Here is a 19,706-nt window from a genome sequence, read left to right as displayed (position 1 = left end):
CTTAAATGAGTGGATTTTATTGCATGCAAGTTATACTTCATAAAGCTAATGGGCCGAGACCGGTTTGGCTCAGTGGATAGAGCGTCGGCCTGCGGACTCAAGGGTCCCAGGTTCGATTCCGGTCAAGGGCATGTACCTTGGTTGCGGGCACATCCCCAGTAGGGGGGTGTGCAGGAGGCAGCTGATCGATGTTTCTCTCTCATCGTTGTTTCTAACTCTCTATCCCTCTCTCTTCCTCTCTGTAAAAAATCAATAAAATATATTTTAAAAAAATAAAAATAAAAAAAATAAAGCTAATGGGATAAGTTCCAGGACCCCTGCTCTCCTTGGACACCAAAATCTATAGGTGCTCAAGTCCCTATATAAAGTCATATAACATACAGGCTACAACAGGATATGCCTCCATATCACTTCATTTGTGTGCATTCAGCATAGTGCTTGGTGTGTGGCAGGTTCAAGTTTTGCTTTTTGGAACTCTCTGGGATTTTTCCCCCGAATATTTTAAATTCACGGTTGATTGAATCTGTGGGTGGGGATACAAATGGCCAACTGTATTTAAAAAATAGTAACAAACAGAAAAACGTATATCTACCTTATTGTTAGTAGGAAAACCACCACTTCCTGCCTGATTTAGCATGTTATATCTTTGAAAAGAAGCAAACCCACCCATATTCAATCATTTGATAGATGGGAGAGGCTACAGTTTACACATGTCTGAGTGACTTACCAGTATGATTATATGGCTGTCGCCAGAATACACATTGCAGGGGTTAGCCAGCAGGCACTCCCAAAAAACTTGAAAAGAGAATCTGAATGTAGTCAAGTCACTAAAACATAGCACTATGCTTTATGTTTTGATGGGTCATGTGACACAGGCCATGCATTGGCCTTTGTTCTTGTTTCAACTAAACAAATATGTCAAGATTTTTTAAAAAATTGAGACAGACCTGTATGTAGGGAAAACAGTTTTCAGCCCTTTTCCTAGCATAAACCCTGCACAAGAACCACTTGCATCACTTGCGTGTGTGTTGAGGTAGTTGGTGAGGGTTTGAAATCTTATTAGGTGGGATTCTCCTAACTGGAAATTCAAGATAGTTGGGAGAATACTTGACTCTATATTTTACTTATGCTCTGAGAAGAGGGATCTGCCCAGCAAAAGCTATAGTGTAAACTAATTACCAAGGGGATGGGTTAAAGCAGTGGTCGGCAAACTCATTAGTCAACAGAGCCAAATATCAATAGTACAATGATTGAAATTTCTTTTGAGAGCTGAAAGCCGACTTTTGCGCATGGGCCACGAAGTTTCAATCACACTGTACGTGCACGCCCGCATGTGGTATTTTGAGGAAGAGCCACACTCAAGGGGCCAAAGAGCCGCATGTGGCTCACGAGCCACAGTTTGCTGACCACTGGGTTAAAGTGTTTAATATGTTCAAACTGACTTCAAAATACATGTTCTATATTAAAACGAAAAACCTCCAAATTGGGTTGAAAACATCTCAAATTCAGGATACACCTAAATATAAAATAACCCAGAAAGTGACAAAAAGTTAGGGTAGAACAGACTCTCTGGGGCAAATGCTAACGGAACAAAATTACTTAAGCAGTGTTAGTGTGAGATAAAATAGACTTCATATTAATTGTAATTCATATGATTTAAGAGATAACAATTATGAACACTTATGAACATAACTTTGAAATATATAAAGGCAGACTAAGGGAAAAATTGATAGAATACAAGTATAAATTGACAAGCCTACAATCTTGGTAGGAGGCTTCAATATACTTCTCATGAAACAACAAACCAAGTACATAGAAAATAAGTATATAGGGGGTTTAAATAACACAATTTACAAGCTTTTTTATAGATACATATAATAAAGAATACACACTCTTCAAAACTTGAATCATCAATTTGCAAAAGTTGATTTTAAGCCAATACACAAAGATCTTTTTTAAAAAATTTATATTTTTATTGATTCCAGAGAGGAAGGGAGAGGGAGAGAGAGACAGAAACATCAATGATGAGAATCATTGATTGCCTGCCTCCTGCACGCCCCTACTGGGGATCGAGCCTGCAACCCCAGCATGTGCCTTTGACCGGAATGGAACCCAGGATCCTTCAGTGTGCAGGCTAATGCTCTGTCCACTGAGCCAAACCGGCAAGGGCAAGAAAATCTTAATAAAACAGATACAGTGTTCAGTCACAGGGAGATAATGTATATAAAAATTTTAATCATGCTTTAAAGATTCAGAAAATATTTGTTCCTTTTAGTATCTTTTTGTGTGTGCTTTATCCTAGGAACTGCAGCAGTAGGACACACAGATAAGATTGGGCGTTTGAAAGAACTCTCTGAGCAGTATGGCATATGGCTTCATGTGGAGGGGTGAGTGGAAGGTGGGATTGGCTCCATGAGTGGCCTGCACACAGTGCTCATGAGGAGTGGACTTCCTTGCTCTCACTTTGTCATGACATTTATCACTAAAGCCTCTTTGGGTTGCAAATAACAAGAAAACCTAAATTGGCTAAAGTGAGAAGAGATTTTATTGGTTCACATAGCTTACAACAAAACAGTGTTAGGATTGGCTTTAGGCACATCATCAATCAGGAGTCAGTGTGTCATTCTCCCCTCCCCCCCAACACCACCATCAGTCACTTGGTTTAATATCCTGTGTGTTGGCTCCATCTATAGATAGATTTTCCTGTTATGGTCCAAAGTAGCTGCATCAACTCCAGCCTTTTTTCCAGTTTGTGTCCAGTGGGTCAGAAGCCAGAGGAAAAATATCTTCCCAATCACTGTAGCCAGGGAAATGTAGTTTAGGTTATTTGCCCACCTCTGGAGCCAATGGTGGTGTCTCCTCAGCCCAAAGCTGTGGTCTAATAAAGGAGATTGGGGTGATTTCCCAGAAAGTCATGGGAGTGCTGCTAAGAGCGGGGAGAGGATGCAGGGCAACCAAAGTAGTCCTTATCCAGCACATCATGCATGGTAGGTTTCTTCTTTATTGTATTCCTCTGGGAAAGATGACCGGAAAGTAATAGCTGTGAGATACAAGACCCATCACACTAAATAAGCAGGAAATATCCCTGAACTACATTTTGATTAAAATGCATTTTCAAGGTATTCCTGAAATTTGTATGTACCACATTTTCTGTTGCTGTTATAAAGCTAATAACACAGCTGAAAGCTAGCAGAGTCTCTCGCTCTCCCTCTTTTTTAAATACATACTTAGTGAATAAGCAGCGGTAAAGGATTCATTCTTAGATTGGTGTTTTTTTCTTCCAGTGTGAATCTGGCAACATTGGCTCTGGGTTATGTCTCCTCGTCAGTGCTGGTATGTTGTTGATTTACCAAATACTGTATTTTAAAGAAGGAATTTTAAATCTTTTCATTCCTGGTGGCTTTTCGTGGTTTTTATGAATGCAGGAGGGTATTGGGTTTCGTGTATTCTAATAGTCTAACAAAAAGCTGTTCTCTCTTTGGTAGGCTGCAACCAAATGTGATAGCATGACATTGACTCCAGGCCCGTGGCTGGGTTTGCCAGCGGTTCCTGCAGTCACTCTTTATAAACATGATGATCCTGCCTTGGTAAGCTTACTCTTACTGGCAGGGAGTGCTCATAATCATTATTGGTTCTGGGGGCAAAAACACAGAAAAACAAAGGGAATAGTGAAAAGTTCACTTCTATGATTTTTTACTTTCAAAAAACTATTATTAACAGAAGTGAAACTGTACCACGTGTATTTTTTCTACTTATTCTTCCCATACTTCCCTGTGTGTATAAAGAACACATTATGATGTTTTATGACTACATAATATTCTATTACTTTAATACCACGATTTATTTAATCGTTCTCCATTTGTGAACTTTTTAGGATATTTTCAAATTTTTCTTACTGAAATCATGAGCATCTTTCTATGTTTCAAATTATTTCCTTAGAAGAGGTTCCCAGAAGTGGCATTCCTGTCGGAGTGGTGAAAGCGCTTAGTCCACCTTGGGAGGGGTTGCCTTTGAGTGGCTAAGCGCTCCAGCTCTGAGATATGACTCATTTAGATCCTTATCCTGGCTTTGTCACATCTTAGACCTGAAACCTCGGGCAAAGCAAGGTTTCTGAGTTAAGTTGTCTAGAATAGTTACTTCATAGAGTTGTTGGATGATTAAATGAATAATACAAGCCAAGTGGCTGGCAAAGCATCTGACCCATACTAAGTGCCTAGTAAATGGTAACTAGTTAATTCTGTTATATGCTTTCATTGACTTTGGTTAAAAACTCATATTGGCTTTTTTAGACTTTAGTTGCCGGTCTCACATCAAATAAACCAGCAGACAAACTCCGTGCCCTGCCACTGTGGTTGTCTTTACAGTACTTGGGACTTGATGGGATTGTGGAGAGGATTAAGCATGCCTGCCAACTGGTGAGTAGAAATCTGAAGTTTAAATGAGTCACAAATAATACTCCATGGCAAAGCAGAGTCAGAAAAATACTTCAGTCATTTACTCTCCATCCAATACCTTGTTTGGATTTCCTGTTTCATAAGCAAGTGGATTAATAGCTCTGCATATATGTTTCTTGTTCAGAGTTCTGGGAGAGACTGCTGAGATTGTCCCAGCATCTTTGTCCAAATGAAATCTGATTAAAATGAATGCTTTGTCGCCCTAGATGGTATGGCTCAGTGGATAGAGCTTTGGCCTGTGGACTGAAGGGTCCCAGGTTCGATTACAGTCGAGGGCACATGCCCAGGTTGTGGACTCGATCCCCAGTAGGGGGTGTGCAAGAGGCAGCCAGACAGTGATTCCCTCTCATCATTGATGTTTCTTTCTCTCCCTCTCCCTTCCTCTCTGAATTCAGTAAAAATAAATATTTTTTAAAATGAATGCTGTTGTCAGCATAGGATGAGGAAAAAAGTCACAAGAGGACAGCCACGGAGTGGAAAAGGATGCAGGAAGGGGCATAAATGTTCCACTTGACTGACTGATCCTTGAGGGTAAAGGAATATGATGGTTAGGGTTGATTATGGATGGCATGTACATTTTTTACATCAGCTGGCTTGAGTTCTCTAATAGCAAAACTTTGAGGGACAATTTTAATTCTATTTCTCTTTGAGGTGTTCTAATTTTGAAAAATATATAATTACTAGACGCCCGGTGCATGAATTCATGCACCAGTGCGGTCCCTCGGCTTGGCCTGCGGAATCAGCTGAAACTGGCTCTCCGACATCCCCTGAGGGGTCCCGGATTGTGAGAGGGCGCAGGCCAGGCCGAGGGACCCCACTAGTGAACAATCAGAGCCAGGGAGCGATGCAGAAGGTTGGCCAGCCGGGGAAAGACCACTGGAGGGCTCCAGGGTGTGTCCGGCCCATCTCGCCCAGTCCCGATCAGCCGGACCCCAGCAGCAAACTAACCTAATGGTCGGAGCATCTGCCCCCTGGTGCCCAGTGCACGTCATAGCGAGTGGTTGAGCAGCCTTAGCATATCATTAGCATATTGTGCTTTGATTGGTTGAAAGGCCGACTGGTCGATCGGACACGTAGCATATTAGGCTTTTATTATATAAGACTAGAAGCCCAAATCACAAAAATTCATGCAAGAATAGGCCTCCCTTCCCCCGGCTGCTGGCACTGGCTTCCCTCCAGCACCTGGGCTTCCCTCCTCTAGCCGCTGGCAGGCACCCAGGACCCGGGCTGCTTTCTCTGACCGCCCACAGGCACCTGGGACCCAGGCTGGCTTCCCTCGGGCCGCCTGCAGGCACCCGGGACTCGGGCTGGCTTCCCTCAGGGCCCAGCTTTGTCAGGAAGGTCGTCTGGAATGACGTCTGGAAGATGTCGGTCTAATTAGCATATTACCCTTTTATTATTATAGATTCTGTGGTTTAGAAAGCAAGAAAAAAAATGTCATATTTATGCAGTTTGAGAGCTGAGTCCTGCCTAAGTCTAAAAGCATGACATCACCTCTCTATACCTGTTTTCTTACCTGTAAATAGGGATAATGATATAACAGAGGATTGTTATGAGGACTTAATGAGTTGATGCATATAAAGCTCTTACAGTAGTGCCTAATCACATAGTAAGTTATAATAGGTTTAAAAGTAAATCTTTGGCCCTGGCAGACCGAAGAGTCTCGGGTTCAATTCCTGGTTGAGGGCATGTGCCTCAGTTGCAGGCTTAATCCCTGGGGTGCATGTAGGAAGGCAACAAGTCAATGTGTCTCTCTCATATTGCTACTTGTCCCTCCCTCCCTCCCTCCCTCTCTCTCTCTCTTCTCTCTGCCTTAACTCCCTCCTTCTCTCTCTCTCTCTCTCTCTCTCTCTCTCTCTCCCTCTCCCCCTCTCTCCCTCTCTCTCTCTTTCTCCCTCTTCCTCCCCCTCCCTCTCCCCTCCCTCTCCCCTCCCTCCCTTCCACTCTCTCTAAAAAAAAATCAATGGGGAAAATATCCTCAGGTGAGGATTAAAAAATAATAATAATAAATCAATAAGATAAAAGTCTTTGTTTTAAATATATACTTGGGGTTGTTTCCATATCTTGGCTATTATATAAACACTAGAGGCCCAATGCATGAAATTCATGCAAGAGTAGGCCTTCCTTCCCCCGGCTGCTGGCACCGGCTTCCCTCTGGCACCTGGGACCCGGGCTTCCCTCGCAGCCCCGGCTTTGCCTGGAAGGTGGTCCGAAAGGAGGTCCGGAAGGACTTCTGGTCTAATTAGCATATTATGCTTTTATTATTATAGATGGGGTGCATATATCTTTTTTAATTAGTGTTTTTATTTTCTTCAGATAAATACCCAGAAGTGGAATAGTGGAATTGCTGGGTCATATGGCAGCTCTATTTTTAATTTTAGTCTAATACTCACCTGAAGATATTTTTCTGTTGATTTTTAGAGGGAGTAAGAGAGAAAAAAACATCAATGTGAGAGAGACACTTCGGTTGGTTGCCTCCTGAATGTGCCCTGTCCAGGGCTGGGGATCGAACATGCAACCCTCTACCACTGAGCCATACAGTGCACGGCTATTTTTAATATTTTAAGGAACCTCCATGCAGTTTCTGTAGTGGCTGTACCATTTTACATTCCCATCAACAGTGCATAAGGTTTCCCCTTTCTCCACATGCTTGCCGACACTTGTTATTTTTTTTCTTTTTAAAATTTTTATTTTTATTGAGTTCAGAGAGGAAGGAAGAGGGAGAGATAGAAAAATCAATGATAAGAGTGAATAATTGATTAGCTGCCTCTTACACTCCCCCCTACTGGGTATGTGCCCGGACTGGGAATTGAACCATGACCTCTTGGTTCATAAATCAATGCTCAACCACTGAGCCACACTGGCATGCCATTTTTTGTCTTTTTTAAAACAGCCATTCTGACAGGTGTGAGGTGATATCTCATTGCATTTCCCTAATGGTTATGGATGTTGAACATCTTTTGACATGCCTGTTCGCCATGTTTATGTCTTCTTTGGAAAAAGTCTGTATAAATTTTCTGCCCATTTTTTAAAATCAGAATTTTTTTCCTGCTATTGAGTTGTATGAATTCATTATATACTTTAGACATTAACCCCTTATCAGATAAATGATTTGCAAATATTTTGTCCCCTTCAGTAAGTTGCCTTTTCATTTTGTTGGTTTCCTTTGCTCTGCAGAAGCTTTTTAGTTTGATGTAGTCCCACTTGTTTATTTTTGCTTTTGTTGCCTACACTCAGTAGTAGTTTTTGAATGAATGAATGACTAACATGAAAAATTCACTTATATCTCATCAGAAAAAGCTCTTCTAGAACCACTAAATAGAACTTTAAACTGAAAGAATAGGGAATATTTGCAGATGTTGAAATGCAGAAATTGTCAGCTGAACTTAGAAATCACCTATATGCAGATGGCTTTATCTGCGCAAGATCCTTGTTTGCAGACCTGCAAAGAACTCATGAAAATTGCTTCTTAATATGTCTTGTCAATATAATAAAATTACATAACTTGTGTTTTTTTGTGTTTGTTATTTACAGAGTCAACGGTTGCAAGAAAGTTTGAAGAAAGTGAATCACATCAAAATTTTGGTATAGTATAAAATTTGATCTGTTTTTGAAGTAAATATTTTAAAAATACATATTTTTAATTGATTTCAGAGAGGAAGGGAGAGGGAGAGAGAGAGAGAAACATCAATGAAAAGAGAGAATCATTGATTGCCTGCCTCCTGCACACCCCCTACTGGGGATCGAGCCTGCAACACAGGCCTGTGCTGTGATCAGAGTAGAACTGTGACCTCATCAACCACTGAGTCACACCATCTGGGCTCCCAAACATTTTTGATCCCCTGTTAGTTGAATCCTTGGATATGGAACCTATTCTTTCTGTTTCCTTATTGGGCTTATCCATCCTATTAACCCTTTGCACTCACTTGCTTTTTTCTCGATTCCTTTATTCTACTCGGGATTTAATTTTTTAAATACCCCAGATTTTACAAAGCGTGGCAGTAGAATAAAAAGCTGGAGTTTCTTTTCATATAAACTTATTTATTTGGATTTTTTTATATTTCAAATTATTGATACATTCAAAGAGTATAAAAAGAGCTGCTACCGATGCTAACCGTGTCGAGTCACACTCGACATCCGAGTGCAAAAGGTTAAATAATAAGCACCCCTAACTTTAAAGTATTAATGGATTTATTTTTATGAAAGTTAAAGAAATAATAGATGTGAAGACACAGGAATCGGCTTAATAAATAGTTAGCAGATTTGAATATATATCGTGTTTGATCTGAATGACATCCATAGAGTCTTTTGAAAAGTCAGTAGAGAAAATCTTGGGTTGACAACTTCCTGTCATCTTTCCAAGTTAGCATTTCCTGTTAGCAATTCCATCATTCACAGAGCTTTGGAAAATAGGTTTAATGACTATAATAGTAGTACGGAATTTTTAATGCCTAGAGATCTTTCTTCCCATGTTTCTCTCTCCCTCACCTCCCAAAGTACCACAGTCTGTCAAGGGCATTGTAGCTCCCTTTATATCTTGACTCCACAGTGAAGCTGATGGTCAGCTGTGTATTTGTTCAGTGGAGAACATAAACTTGGCACTGGTTATCTTAATGTAGTGAATGTTTTCATCTGTAATGAAATCCATTAATGAAGTTGGTTGCCTGATGCCTGTCCTGAATATAAGTACCACTTCAGTGATTTAGAACAGCGGTTGCCAACCTTTCGGACCTCACAGACCACCAGTGGTCCGCAGACCACCGGTTGGCAATCGCTGATATAGAAAATACGTAGATTCCATTCTAGACTGTGGTTATCTACATTACCAGCAGGACTTGCATTCTGTTCAGGGAGTTTGAAAAGATAAAAGTCCTTGTTTTCCTTTTTTCTATGAGTATAAAAAGTTCCAGTCAATCCTGACTGATTGAGTTAGCATCATTTTTGGATTCTTAAAAGCGTTGGCTCTCTCAGCACTGATTCTAGTTCAACTTTTTCCTTGCCTTTTTTTATCTTTAATGTTATGATGACTTATATTTACCCATTGTTATTAAAATTTCCTTCTACTTTCAGTGTAGCAGTGTCACTGTATTTTCTTTTTTAGTGTCACTTACTGTGATTCAGCAATGTATTCTCAGAACTAGCTTATAATTATTTATTGAACCCTTAATTTTTGTTTCTCTAACAACTGAAATTAGCCTTTAAACTTGTGTTTATTAAGAAAATATAAAATCTCTAGCCGGTTTTTCAAACTCTCTATTTCATTTTGTAAGTGTTTGAAATGTGATGTTACGGGGTAATGTCAGATTCTGTTTTTCAGGTGGAAGATGAGCTCAGTTCTCCAGTAGTAGTGTTTAGATTTTTCCAGGAATTACCAGGCTCAGGTAGGTGATTTTAAAAAGAGTGTTACTTTTGTGTTTGTGTCTAAGGGCTTTTAATTTTAAACTATTTCAAGTAAAATACAAAATCCAAAATATTTTGTTACTAAAATCTTCAGTCCTCATTTCAGAAACATTTAATAATTTTCATAAGAACTCGAGACCTAAATGCCTTAGCATTTTATCAGTAATTTCCTATGGTAAACCAGTGGTTTCCAAATTCTAGTGTCTGCACTAGTACTGGAATGAATGATAAAGAGTCCCTTGAAAATAGAGGTTGGGGGCCCTGCTTACTAGGTATTTTGATTTAGTAGGTTGGATCTAGGAATCTCTATTTTTTACAATGTCCCAAGTGCCACCAGACTAGTTCAGAGCGCTGTTATTTTTCACCTGGATGGCCACAGTCCCCTCTCACTGATCTATCAACTTGGTACATTCCCCGAATCCCATTCCAGACCATTCTTTACATGGCAGGCCGAGTGAGCATTACAAGTGGAAGTCACACCGCGTCACTCTCTGGGGTCTTACTGTTTCAGTTGAATGAGGTCCAGGCTCTGTGCTAGGTCTTGTAAGGCCTACAGTTCTAGCCTTTGCCTTTCTGACTTCTTCTTAGGCCACTTTTCCTCCTGCTCACTAGAGTAAGACCTTTGCACTACTGTTTCCCCTCCTCCAGTACATTTCCCCTCATCTTCTGGCTGACTTCTCCATTTAGGTCTCCATAATGTCCACCTCCTCAGAGAGGCCTTCCCTGCCTGTGTGAGCCCCCCTTCTTGCATGGCACTCACAGCAATATTAGTGATTTCATTTCTTCCTTCATGGTCTGTTTCCTCAAGTAGAATGTAAACTCCAAGATGAAAAAATCCTTATCAGTCTTATATCCCTTGGGCCTGACCCAGCTCCTGGCATGAGTAGTCATCCAGATTGTTTGATGAGTAGAGGCTGATTCTGTTTTGAAGCCCAGCTATTGGGTGATTTCTCTGATTTACTTTGCACAGTGCTTAGTTGATAATTTATAATGTTATGCTTTGATTTCCTTTTTAAAAAAATATATTTTATTGATTTTTTACAGAGAGGAGGGGAGAGGGATAGAGAGTTAGAAACATCAATGAGAGAGAAACGTCGATCAGCTGCCTCCTGCACATCCCCTACTGTGGATATGCCCGCAACAAAGGTACATGCCCTTGACCAGAATCGAACCTGGGACCCTTCAGTCTGCAGGCTGACGCTCTATCCACTGAGCCAAACCAGTCAGGGCTGCTTTGATTTCCTTTTGAAATCGCTTGATAGAAAACTTTTTAAATAAAGTTAAGAACTCTATTTGTGTGAATATATTTAAGGGTTATGTTTTTCATGAAAAAAGTAACATTTAATTTAGCAAGATACATTTATTTTTAAATTGTGCCTTAAAAAACTTAAAATTTGTCAGCTTAACCTTAAAAAACTTAAAATTTGTCAGGTACAATTCAGTAGTATTAAGTATATTCATATTGTTGTACAGCAGCTCTCCAGAATTTTTTCATCTGCAAAACTGACCCTCTACCCATTAAACAGCATCTCTCCATTTTCTTCCTCTTCCCAGCACCTGGCAAACACCATTGAACTTCCTGTTTCTATTAATTTGACATCTTTGGGTGCATCATAAAAGCAGAAGCATGCAGTACTTGTCCTTTGTGATTGCTTATTTCACTTAGAGTAGTGTCCTCAAGGTTCATCCATGCTGAGCCTGTGACAGAATTTCCTTCCTTTCTAAGGCTGAATTATAGTCCATGTATGTGTACACCACATTTTGTGCATCCATTCATATAAGATACACATTTGATTTCCATATTATTTGAAACTGTTGTGTGGGTTAATGTTAGAAGCTAAATGAAATGAAGTTGGAGGGTTGCCTTCTTTAGTTTGCTGTGTTTCTGGGAAGTGAATCCCTTCCTCTGTTTTGGTTTCAGATCCAGTGCTTAAAGCTGTCCCAGCACCCAACATGGCACCTTCAACAGTCGGCCGGGAGGGACACTCCTGTGATGCACTGAATCGCTGGGTAAGAATGGCAGTTGTGCGTTTTACGTGGCCATGTCTGGGAAATGAGACCCACAGGAGAGAGCCTCCTGTGAAGGCGTTGGGCTTGATCCTGGGGTTCTGTTCCTAATCAGATCACTACCTCCCATAGTGCCTGGCTCCAGCAAGTCTTCCCAGCATATTTCCTCAGTTTCCTCATGTGACCATTTCTTTGCTGTTAAACAACATGCACAGTGTAGATTACAGTGCAGCCACTTTGGAGTTCTGGTGAGGGTCTGTGGTGATACCAGAAAGCACATAAGCCAGAGGCCCCTGAACACTGCTGGCAGTCTGGTGGTATGAATAAAGGCATGTGCTCTGGCTGCTTTTTGACACTAAAATTGTACCTCCAAGGATCTCAGTCTAAAGAATGTTCTAACAATATAAGGATGGGTAGCATAGTATTATAAATCCTAGCAAAACACTGGACATGCCCAACCTAGGACATTTGGTGAATAAGTAATGGAATGTCCATACAGTGACATTCAAAAGAGCCAGATTAAACCATGTGACTGGGTGTTTATAAAAGAATGGAAATGGTCATAAGTTATATGAAAACTGCAGATTACAACCCAGTGTGTAGACTGTCCTGGTTTATGACAACAATAAGGCATGCACACACACATATACAGGGAGAAAGACAGTGTGGGTATGCCACATGACATCAGTGGTATATTGTGGGTAATTTTTATTTTATTCACTTGGTTTACCTATATTTCCTAGATTTTTCTACAATAAACTTAGGTTTTTTATTAAGAATAGATGTAAAATTTACTGTTTTTAAAAAAGAATTATGGTAGCATTCAAAGAAAATCAAAAGATTAAAGGAGCTTAACCGGTGTAGTTTAGTGGTTGAGCATCGACCTATGAACCAAGAGGTCATGGTTCGATTCCCAGTCAGGGCACATGCCCAGGTTGTGGGCTCAATCCCCAGTGGGGGGCGTGCAAGAGGCAGCCGATTGATGATTCTCTCTCATTATTGCTGTTTCTATCTCTTTCCCTTAAATCAGTAAAAACATATTTTTTAAAAAGGAAAGATTTCCTTTTTTAAAAAAAAGATTAAAGGAAATTAGACCCCCAGGAGCTTCTTAAGTCCGGGGCTGAATGGACGAGGGTAGGTCTGAAGACACTTGATTCCCTCATTTCGTGTTCATTCTACCCTTTTCCCTGCAGCTGGGAGAAGAGCTGAAACAGCTGGTGCCTGTGAGTGGCCTCACGGTCATGGATCTGGAAGCAGAGGGAGTGTGTGTGAGGTTCAGCCCTTTGATGACAGCGGCAGGTAACTTGTCTCCATGGATTGCCCTCACTTTTGTTCTGGGGAACAACAGTGACATGTCTATGGAAGTCCAGGCTGTGGGGTGTTATAGCTTTCCCTTGTGATATTCTGTTCTCTTTGAAGAGGATTTTTCTTTTCTTTTGGGTTAAATTTAGGTAGATTAGCCTTCCAGTGTAATTTCTCAGAAACGGAGACTTCTGAAATCACTTAAACTCCCTTTGACCCTTTTCTGTCAGTGGTTCTCAGTCCAGTCTGTATATTAGAATCACCTGTGGAGCTTTGAAAACTCCCATCAGCTGGGCCTCACCTACAGAGATTCTGATTTTCTTGGTCTGGAGTGGAGCCTAGGCATCTTATCTTTAAAAGTTCCCTTGGTGATTCACATAGGCCAGCAAAGGCTGAGAACCACTTTTAGTCACTTAAGGAAGGATGTAGCTGAAAGTACCTGGACTCTGATGACAGAGTCCTGGGTATTTGTTCCCCTGTGCCACTTCATACCTGTGGGGACCTTGAGCAAGTTACTTAACTCCAGACCTATTTCCCACTACTTCATGGTAATGGTGTGAATATTAAAATGAGAACATGTATATGAAATGCCTTAGATAGTGCTTAGCATATTATAGTAGGCATTTAAAATAAGCTGAAAAAAGATGTATTAATTTTTTTTGTTGTGCTTTTATTTTGAAATGATTTAAACATTTTTAGAAAATGTTTGATGGTTTTTCATGAAATGTTCTCAACATTTTGGGATGTTTTCTCAAAAACATCAAAGTAGGGAAGTTTAGGCATCTGTCCTGCAAAGAAAAGCTGTTGTGAAGATGGCTGGTGGCCTCGGGATTCTCCAGGAGTCTCTGCTCCTGCCGCCCAGCATCCTCACCCAGCCCCAGGGGCTTGGTCTCTGACACTGGGAAAGCGGGCTGAGGACACTGAGGCGGCCTGTACTGCGGCTCAGTGAGGTCATGCGCAGTGTTGGAATTGACGGAAGTGAGGGAGCCGTGATGGTGCCAAGACTCTTGGATCCCTGCAGCCCTGAGACCTCTCAGGCTCTGACCTTCAGAAGTGACTTAGTTCTGTCTTCATCACCCTGCCCTTCCTGCCTCCCACCACAAGCACACCAAAATACCTTTCTTCCAAGATGTTAATGTACTGTATGGTTGCCTCTTTGTTCTTACTTGATTTAAGCAGAATCTTTCTGTGGGAAGAATCTCATTTTTACATTAGAGTCACTGTGTATTAAATTGGAGGGGCTAATTCTATCTTTGTAAGAAAAAACTGTCTGCACCTGGAGGGTCTAGCTATATAATACCAGATTCTTCCATATCTAGGTTTAGTAGCTTTTTATTTTTTTAGCTCCTCAGCTCCAGCTAATTGGATGTACCTAGAGCTGTTGGCCTTTCTGGTAGAGGAAGTGGGAGCCCAGCCCTCTAATTTTTAGCTGTTCCTTAAGCATTTCTCTAACATTCTGTGAATGTTTTTAGTTTTAGGAACTCGGGGAGAGGACGTGGATCAGCTCGTAGCCTGCATAGAAAGCAAGCTGCCAGTCCTGACCTGCACACTACAGCTGCGAGAGGAGTTCAAGCAAGAAGTGACAAGAACAGCGGGCCTCTTACACGTTGATGACCCTAATTGGCCTGGAATAGGGGTTGTCAGGTATGATTTCTGCTTGTTGCCTAATGTTAATTTCTCTGCTGTTTAAAGACCAAGGTGGGTCATTTTATGAACCAACTTAAAAATCTCAGATGAATACATGCAGTCACAGTAAAAACGTCTAATGAACATTCAATTAGAAGTTCTGGTCCTGCCTGATTTGGCTCAGTGGATAGAGCGTCGGCCCACAGACTGCAGGGTCCGGGTTCGATTCCTGTCAAGGGCACATACCTCGGTTACAGGCTCAATCCCCAGCCTGCAGGTGCGGGAGGCAACCAGTTGATATGTCTCTGTCACATCAATATTTCCCTCTCTCTATCTCTTTCCTCCCTTCCACTCTCTAAAAAATGGAAAAATATCCTTGGGTGAGCATTAACAACAACAAAAAGATCAACAAATGAATGCATCAATAAGTAGAGCAACAAATCAATGTGTCTCTCTCAAATCAGTAAATAAATTAATAATAAAAAAGTAGTAATTCTGGGCACTAACTGCACATGCAGCAGGCGACGGGACCCACCATTGCACTCAGTGCAGTAGGAGCTGCTGTATGTGCTTTTGTGCCAGCTCCCCGTCACTAGGAGATACATACAGGTCTACAGCTGACAGATGGTGCCTGTCCGCGGCGTATGAGGAAAAGGCCCCGTGCCTCAGCAGAGCAAACTCCTGCAGCCCTGTAGTCAGTGTGCTGTCCTTCCTGTGGCTGCTTTCCATCTCCTTTCAGGATGAGGGACAGCTCCCTTTTTAATCGCAAATGATGAGACTTCCAGACCTTGCCCCCTTCTGTAAATGTCATGGCCTTACAGACTTGACCTTTCCTTGAGACATTCTTGAAAGTTTTTGGTCTTAAAACCCTCCCTGAGCGGCTCCTTTGTCCATTTGTCTCAATCCACATTCTTGGTAACCTCTCGTAGCTTATACTCCCCCAGAGAGACATTTGATATTCTAGCTTTAAATACTGTTGTTTTGTATTTTTTACAGGTATGAACATGCTAATGATGATAAGAACAGTTTGAAATTAGATCCAGAAGGGGAAAAAATCCATGCTGGACTCTTGAAAAAGTTAAACGAACTAGAATCTGACCTTACATTTAAAATGGGTAATTACTACTTTTATAAGTCAGCTGTTAACTGTGCAAGGACATTTCTAACTGGCTTAAGGGAAAACGGGCTGTATCTTTTTGAGGAAACGTTTTAGTTCTTCCTGAGGGGTGAAATAGCTCCTTTCCCTGTCCGCAGCCTCTCCGGGCTTCTCGTTTCATTAGAACCACTTTCCTCACCCCACAGGGAGGCTCCTTTGCATGTACAAAAAAGCGGGTCGGTGTCTGACTCATGTCAGGTAACCAAGTTGGTCTGTTGTTTCTTCCCACAGGCCCTGAGTATAAAAGTATGAAGAGCTGTATTTACATTGGCATGGCGAGTGACGATGTAGATGTTTCCGAACTAGTGGAGACCATTGCAGTCACAGCCCGAGAAATTGAGGAAAATTCAAGGGTCTGTAAGACTAATGAAAAATCTCATTCCTTTTCTAGGTTTTGCTTGGGCAGCTAGCTAGAGTCACAAATGTCTGTTCATTCTTTCCCAAAAAGTTTTTAAATGTTTGCTATGAATTAGGCATGGTGCCGGGCATTAGGAATGCCAAGTGGATTTGACATGGTACTTGCCTTTGGGGAACTCACAAGCCAGTGGGGGAAAGAGATACATATAATCAAGTGAGGTGGTAAATGCTATAGAATAGAAGTTAGAGGTAGCTGAGCATTCAGAAAGATGCCTTCACTGTCTGACAAGGTCAGGGAAGACTTCCTGGTTGAAGCTGGGTCCTGAGGCTGAATGAGACAGATGTTTCTGATAACTGGAACTTCCCATCAGTAATAGACCTGCTCCTGCTGGCCAGTTGGCATGGAGAAGGGGGCTCTGAGGCTTAAAGTTGGTTCTCCAAACCAGAGATTTGAGTCACTAGAAATCACTCAAAAGGAGAAAAAAGGGACCAAAACATGATTGATCTGAGAGGAGACAGAAACGTGTCACGTGTTTCACTTTTGGTAGGGGTGGGAAAGAGAAGAACATTTGATTCATTCCTGAATGGACTTTGCAGTTTCTTCCAAACCTGACTATCTCACTTCTGACTCCATTTCCACGAATAGGGAGCCGCATGTCTATTTTCTAACGATGTGACATTCAGATCATAGGGGTAGTTATTTCTCCTCTCTGTTCCCTGGCTAATGAGGCTGGTCACCAAGGTCTGTCTGCCTAGACCTCCTTGAGCATTTTATCCTCTTCTATTTGATTTTCTGTTTTATTTTTACACTGACCTTTTAAACTGCAGAATTCCATTAGAAAAATGTCCCCAGTGCTATGTTAATAGTTCTTCTAGGCCCCAGGCAGTAAGTTTAGATGACAAGTAATGCCTTTCTTGGTCTTAATACAGCTTCTGGAAAACATGACAGAAGTGGTTCGGAAAGGAATTCAGGAAGCTCAGGTTCAACTGCAGAAGGCCAATGAGGAGCGCCTTCTGGAAGAGGTGAGTCTGCTGAGTGGCTCAGGCTGGGAGCTGGACTGGACAGGGTGATGTTGAGCAACGTTCTGTTTTGCAGGGGGTGTTACGGCAGATCCCTGTAGTAGGATCCGTGCTGAATTGGTTTTCTCCAGTCCAGCCTTCACAGAAGGGAAGAACTTTTAACTTAACAGCAGGTAGGACTAACAGCCTCCTCCCAGATCTCATGTACCTTGAGAGTTTGGACCAAATTCCCTGGATCCCACACTCATGCTGAAAAGCCTTATGTGTGTCCCAAGCTTTATCCTGGGTACTGTGCCAGGAATCTGCCTGCCCCTGTGACTTTCTCATCTCCCCTCTCCTACACCCTTAGCTAAAATGGCCCAAAAGCAGATGCACATTGCCTACAGCAGATCTCTCTTCCTGGAATCCAGTGAGAACATGTTCACTCAGCTGTTCAGGCCCTCAAGACTGTGTCTGGGCATTTGGTTTCCATGAGAACATTGTAGTCCTCATTCATGTTTTGCCCAGTAAAGTAATGCCTTTGCCCAGTGAAGACCATGGTCTGTAGCACTGGACTATTAACAGTTGCTGAGATTTGGGGGAGATGATATCCACAAGACTCCTTTCCTGTTCTACGAGGGGCCCTTTCCTGTGACCCTTCCCCAGGAAATGATGACTCCACTGTCATGACAACCAGAGATAATCTGACTTTTAAAACCTGCCGTGCCTCAGCCTTTAGCAAAGAGGCATTCATTCCTTGTTACTAAAGTACAGTTGCTAAAGCACTTCCGAGGGGGAAGTTAGGGTGTTTCCCACTTGAGCCTGCTCTCCAGGCGTGCTTAGGCCAGCCACACTGCTGGCTTTCTTCACATGTGCACAGGATACCTGGAGAAATAAGGATGAAACACTCCAGCAGGGCCGGGACTCTTGAGCACAGCTGTGAGGTGGCTTTCTCCAGTTCTGGCATGTTTCAGGAGTACCCAAGTCTCCACTAGTCTGTGTGAGACTGCATGGCTGGAGGATGCTCAGTAGGGAACAAGGCTGAATGGGAGCATCTGCCAAGGTAGTCTGTGTCAGGAGTTTCCACCACCCCACCCCCCACCCACCCACCCCTCTCTTTCTTTCCCTGGCAGGCTCTCTGGAGTCCACAGAACACACATATGTCTACAAAGTACAAGATACAGGAGTAACACCGCCTCAGACCCCCTCAGGCACTCGAACTAAACTCAGACTTCCAGGTACATTATATCTTCACTAGAGGTCTGGTGCAAATTTGTGCACAGGAGGGGTCCGTCTGGCCACCCCAATGGGGGCCAATCGGGTGGGGCCTGCTGGGGGTGGGGGGTCTAATACTGGAAGCTGTAGCTTTCCCCCAGCTGGATCTAATTGTACTTTAAGGATGGCCAAAAGAAAACCCACAACAGAACTGTTTTGCATTTCACGTGCCATGAGATGAAGTTGTTTATGTGTTGTTTGCAAACGTGTATTAAGATGGATGATGGCCCTTTAATGATTTTTGTGTTCTTCCTGGGGCTCTACCCTCAGTTTCCCAATATGATCTTCATGTCTGTTTGTTTAAAAGTTTTTCTGTTTTTGAATGTGCCTACCCTTCACTGTTGCTCCTGGCAGCCTGCAGGTCTTCTTCGCCCTATTTAAAGAGAGATTGAAAGCGCACCTAATCTGGAAGGCACTGCAATTTCACAAAATCCCCACCCAGCCTTTCCACATTCCTCAGTAAAGGGCCACCATCCCGTTGATGCCTAGGTTGCCTTTTTGGCTAACTTGGAAGGTCTCCTGGGGCTGCGGGCCATGGAGGGAGAATTCCACACCTTGGCTGCAGTAATGGCAGAGTCCTCTGGAGACTCTGGTTGGGCTCAGAAGGGACTGATAATTATTTTCCTGTGCTTGTACTAAATGTAGGGAGCCAGGCAGTGATTTAAGGGTATTGGGGGCCAATTGAGGGGAGGGGCCTCAGGCGGTTGGTGGCCAGCCCTGCCCCCAATTGGGGTGTTGGGGGCCGATCACGGCCCAAATCAGGCTGCTTGGCTGCCACAATACGTGTCATAGCCACCAGTTATTCTGGTTTTTCCATCCTAATGGTTGCTGGGCTTTTATATATATAGATGTTTGAGTTCATTAGCATTAAAGAATATGGTTGGCCCTGGTTGGTGTGACTCAGTTGGGCATTGTCCTGTGCACCAAAAGGTTGCTGATTTTATTCCGTCAGGGCACATGCCCTGGTTGCAGGCTTGATTCCTGGTAGGGGGCATGTGCAGGAGGCAGCCGATTGATGTTCCACTCTCACATTGATGTGTCTCTCTCTTTCCCTTCCCCTTCCTCTCTCAAAAAAGGTTTACATTTCTCTTGGGAAAATAGACTTCTGCATCATTTAATGTTTTTCCATT

The 19,706-nt window shown here is 42.4% G+C and overlaps 1 protein-coding gene across 3 annotated transcripts in view; it reads left to right on the top strand.

The window, feature by feature from the left end:
* Positions 1-19,706, top strand: part of PDXDC1 (pyridoxal dependent decarboxylase domain containing 1) — a gene marked incomplete at its 3' end in the record, with an annotated part of 49,539 nt that overhangs the window by 26,045 nt on the left and 3,788 nt on the right. For all 3 annotated transcript variants that reach the window (XM_079797377.1, XM_079797375.1, XM_079797376.1), the window contains exons 9-22: positions 2,303-2,387; positions 3,285-3,333; positions 3,486-3,587; positions 4,290-4,415; positions 7,989-8,039; positions 9,772-9,835; positions 11,776-11,864; positions 13,055-13,160; positions 14,636-14,807; positions 15,786-15,904; positions 16,177-16,298; positions 17,233-17,325; positions 17,399-17,495; positions 18,435-18,539. In XM_079797377.1, coding sequence (XP_079653503.1) covers positions 2,303-2,387; positions 3,285-3,333; positions 3,486-3,587; positions 4,290-4,415; positions 7,989-8,039; positions 9,772-9,835; positions 11,776-11,864; positions 13,055-13,160; positions 14,636-14,807; positions 15,786-15,904; positions 16,177-16,298; positions 17,233-17,325; positions 17,399-17,495; positions 18,435-18,539 — 1,380 coding nt within the window. The remainder of the gene's footprint in view (positions 1-2,302; positions 2,388-3,284; positions 3,334-3,485; positions 3,588-4,289; positions 4,416-7,988; positions 8,040-9,771; positions 9,836-11,775; positions 11,865-13,054; positions 13,161-14,635; positions 14,808-15,785; positions 15,905-16,176; positions 16,299-17,232; positions 17,326-17,398; positions 17,496-18,434; positions 18,540-19,706) is intronic.

Source organism: Cnephaeus nilssonii, assembly GCF_951640355.1.
Source record: "Cnephaeus nilssonii genome assembly, chromosome: 2".
NCBI classification, from domain to species: domain Eukaryota; kingdom Metazoa; phylum Chordata; class Mammalia; order Chiroptera; family Vespertilionidae; genus Cnephaeus; species Cnephaeus nilssonii.
This window is presented reverse-complemented; position numbering and strand designations above follow the sequence as displayed.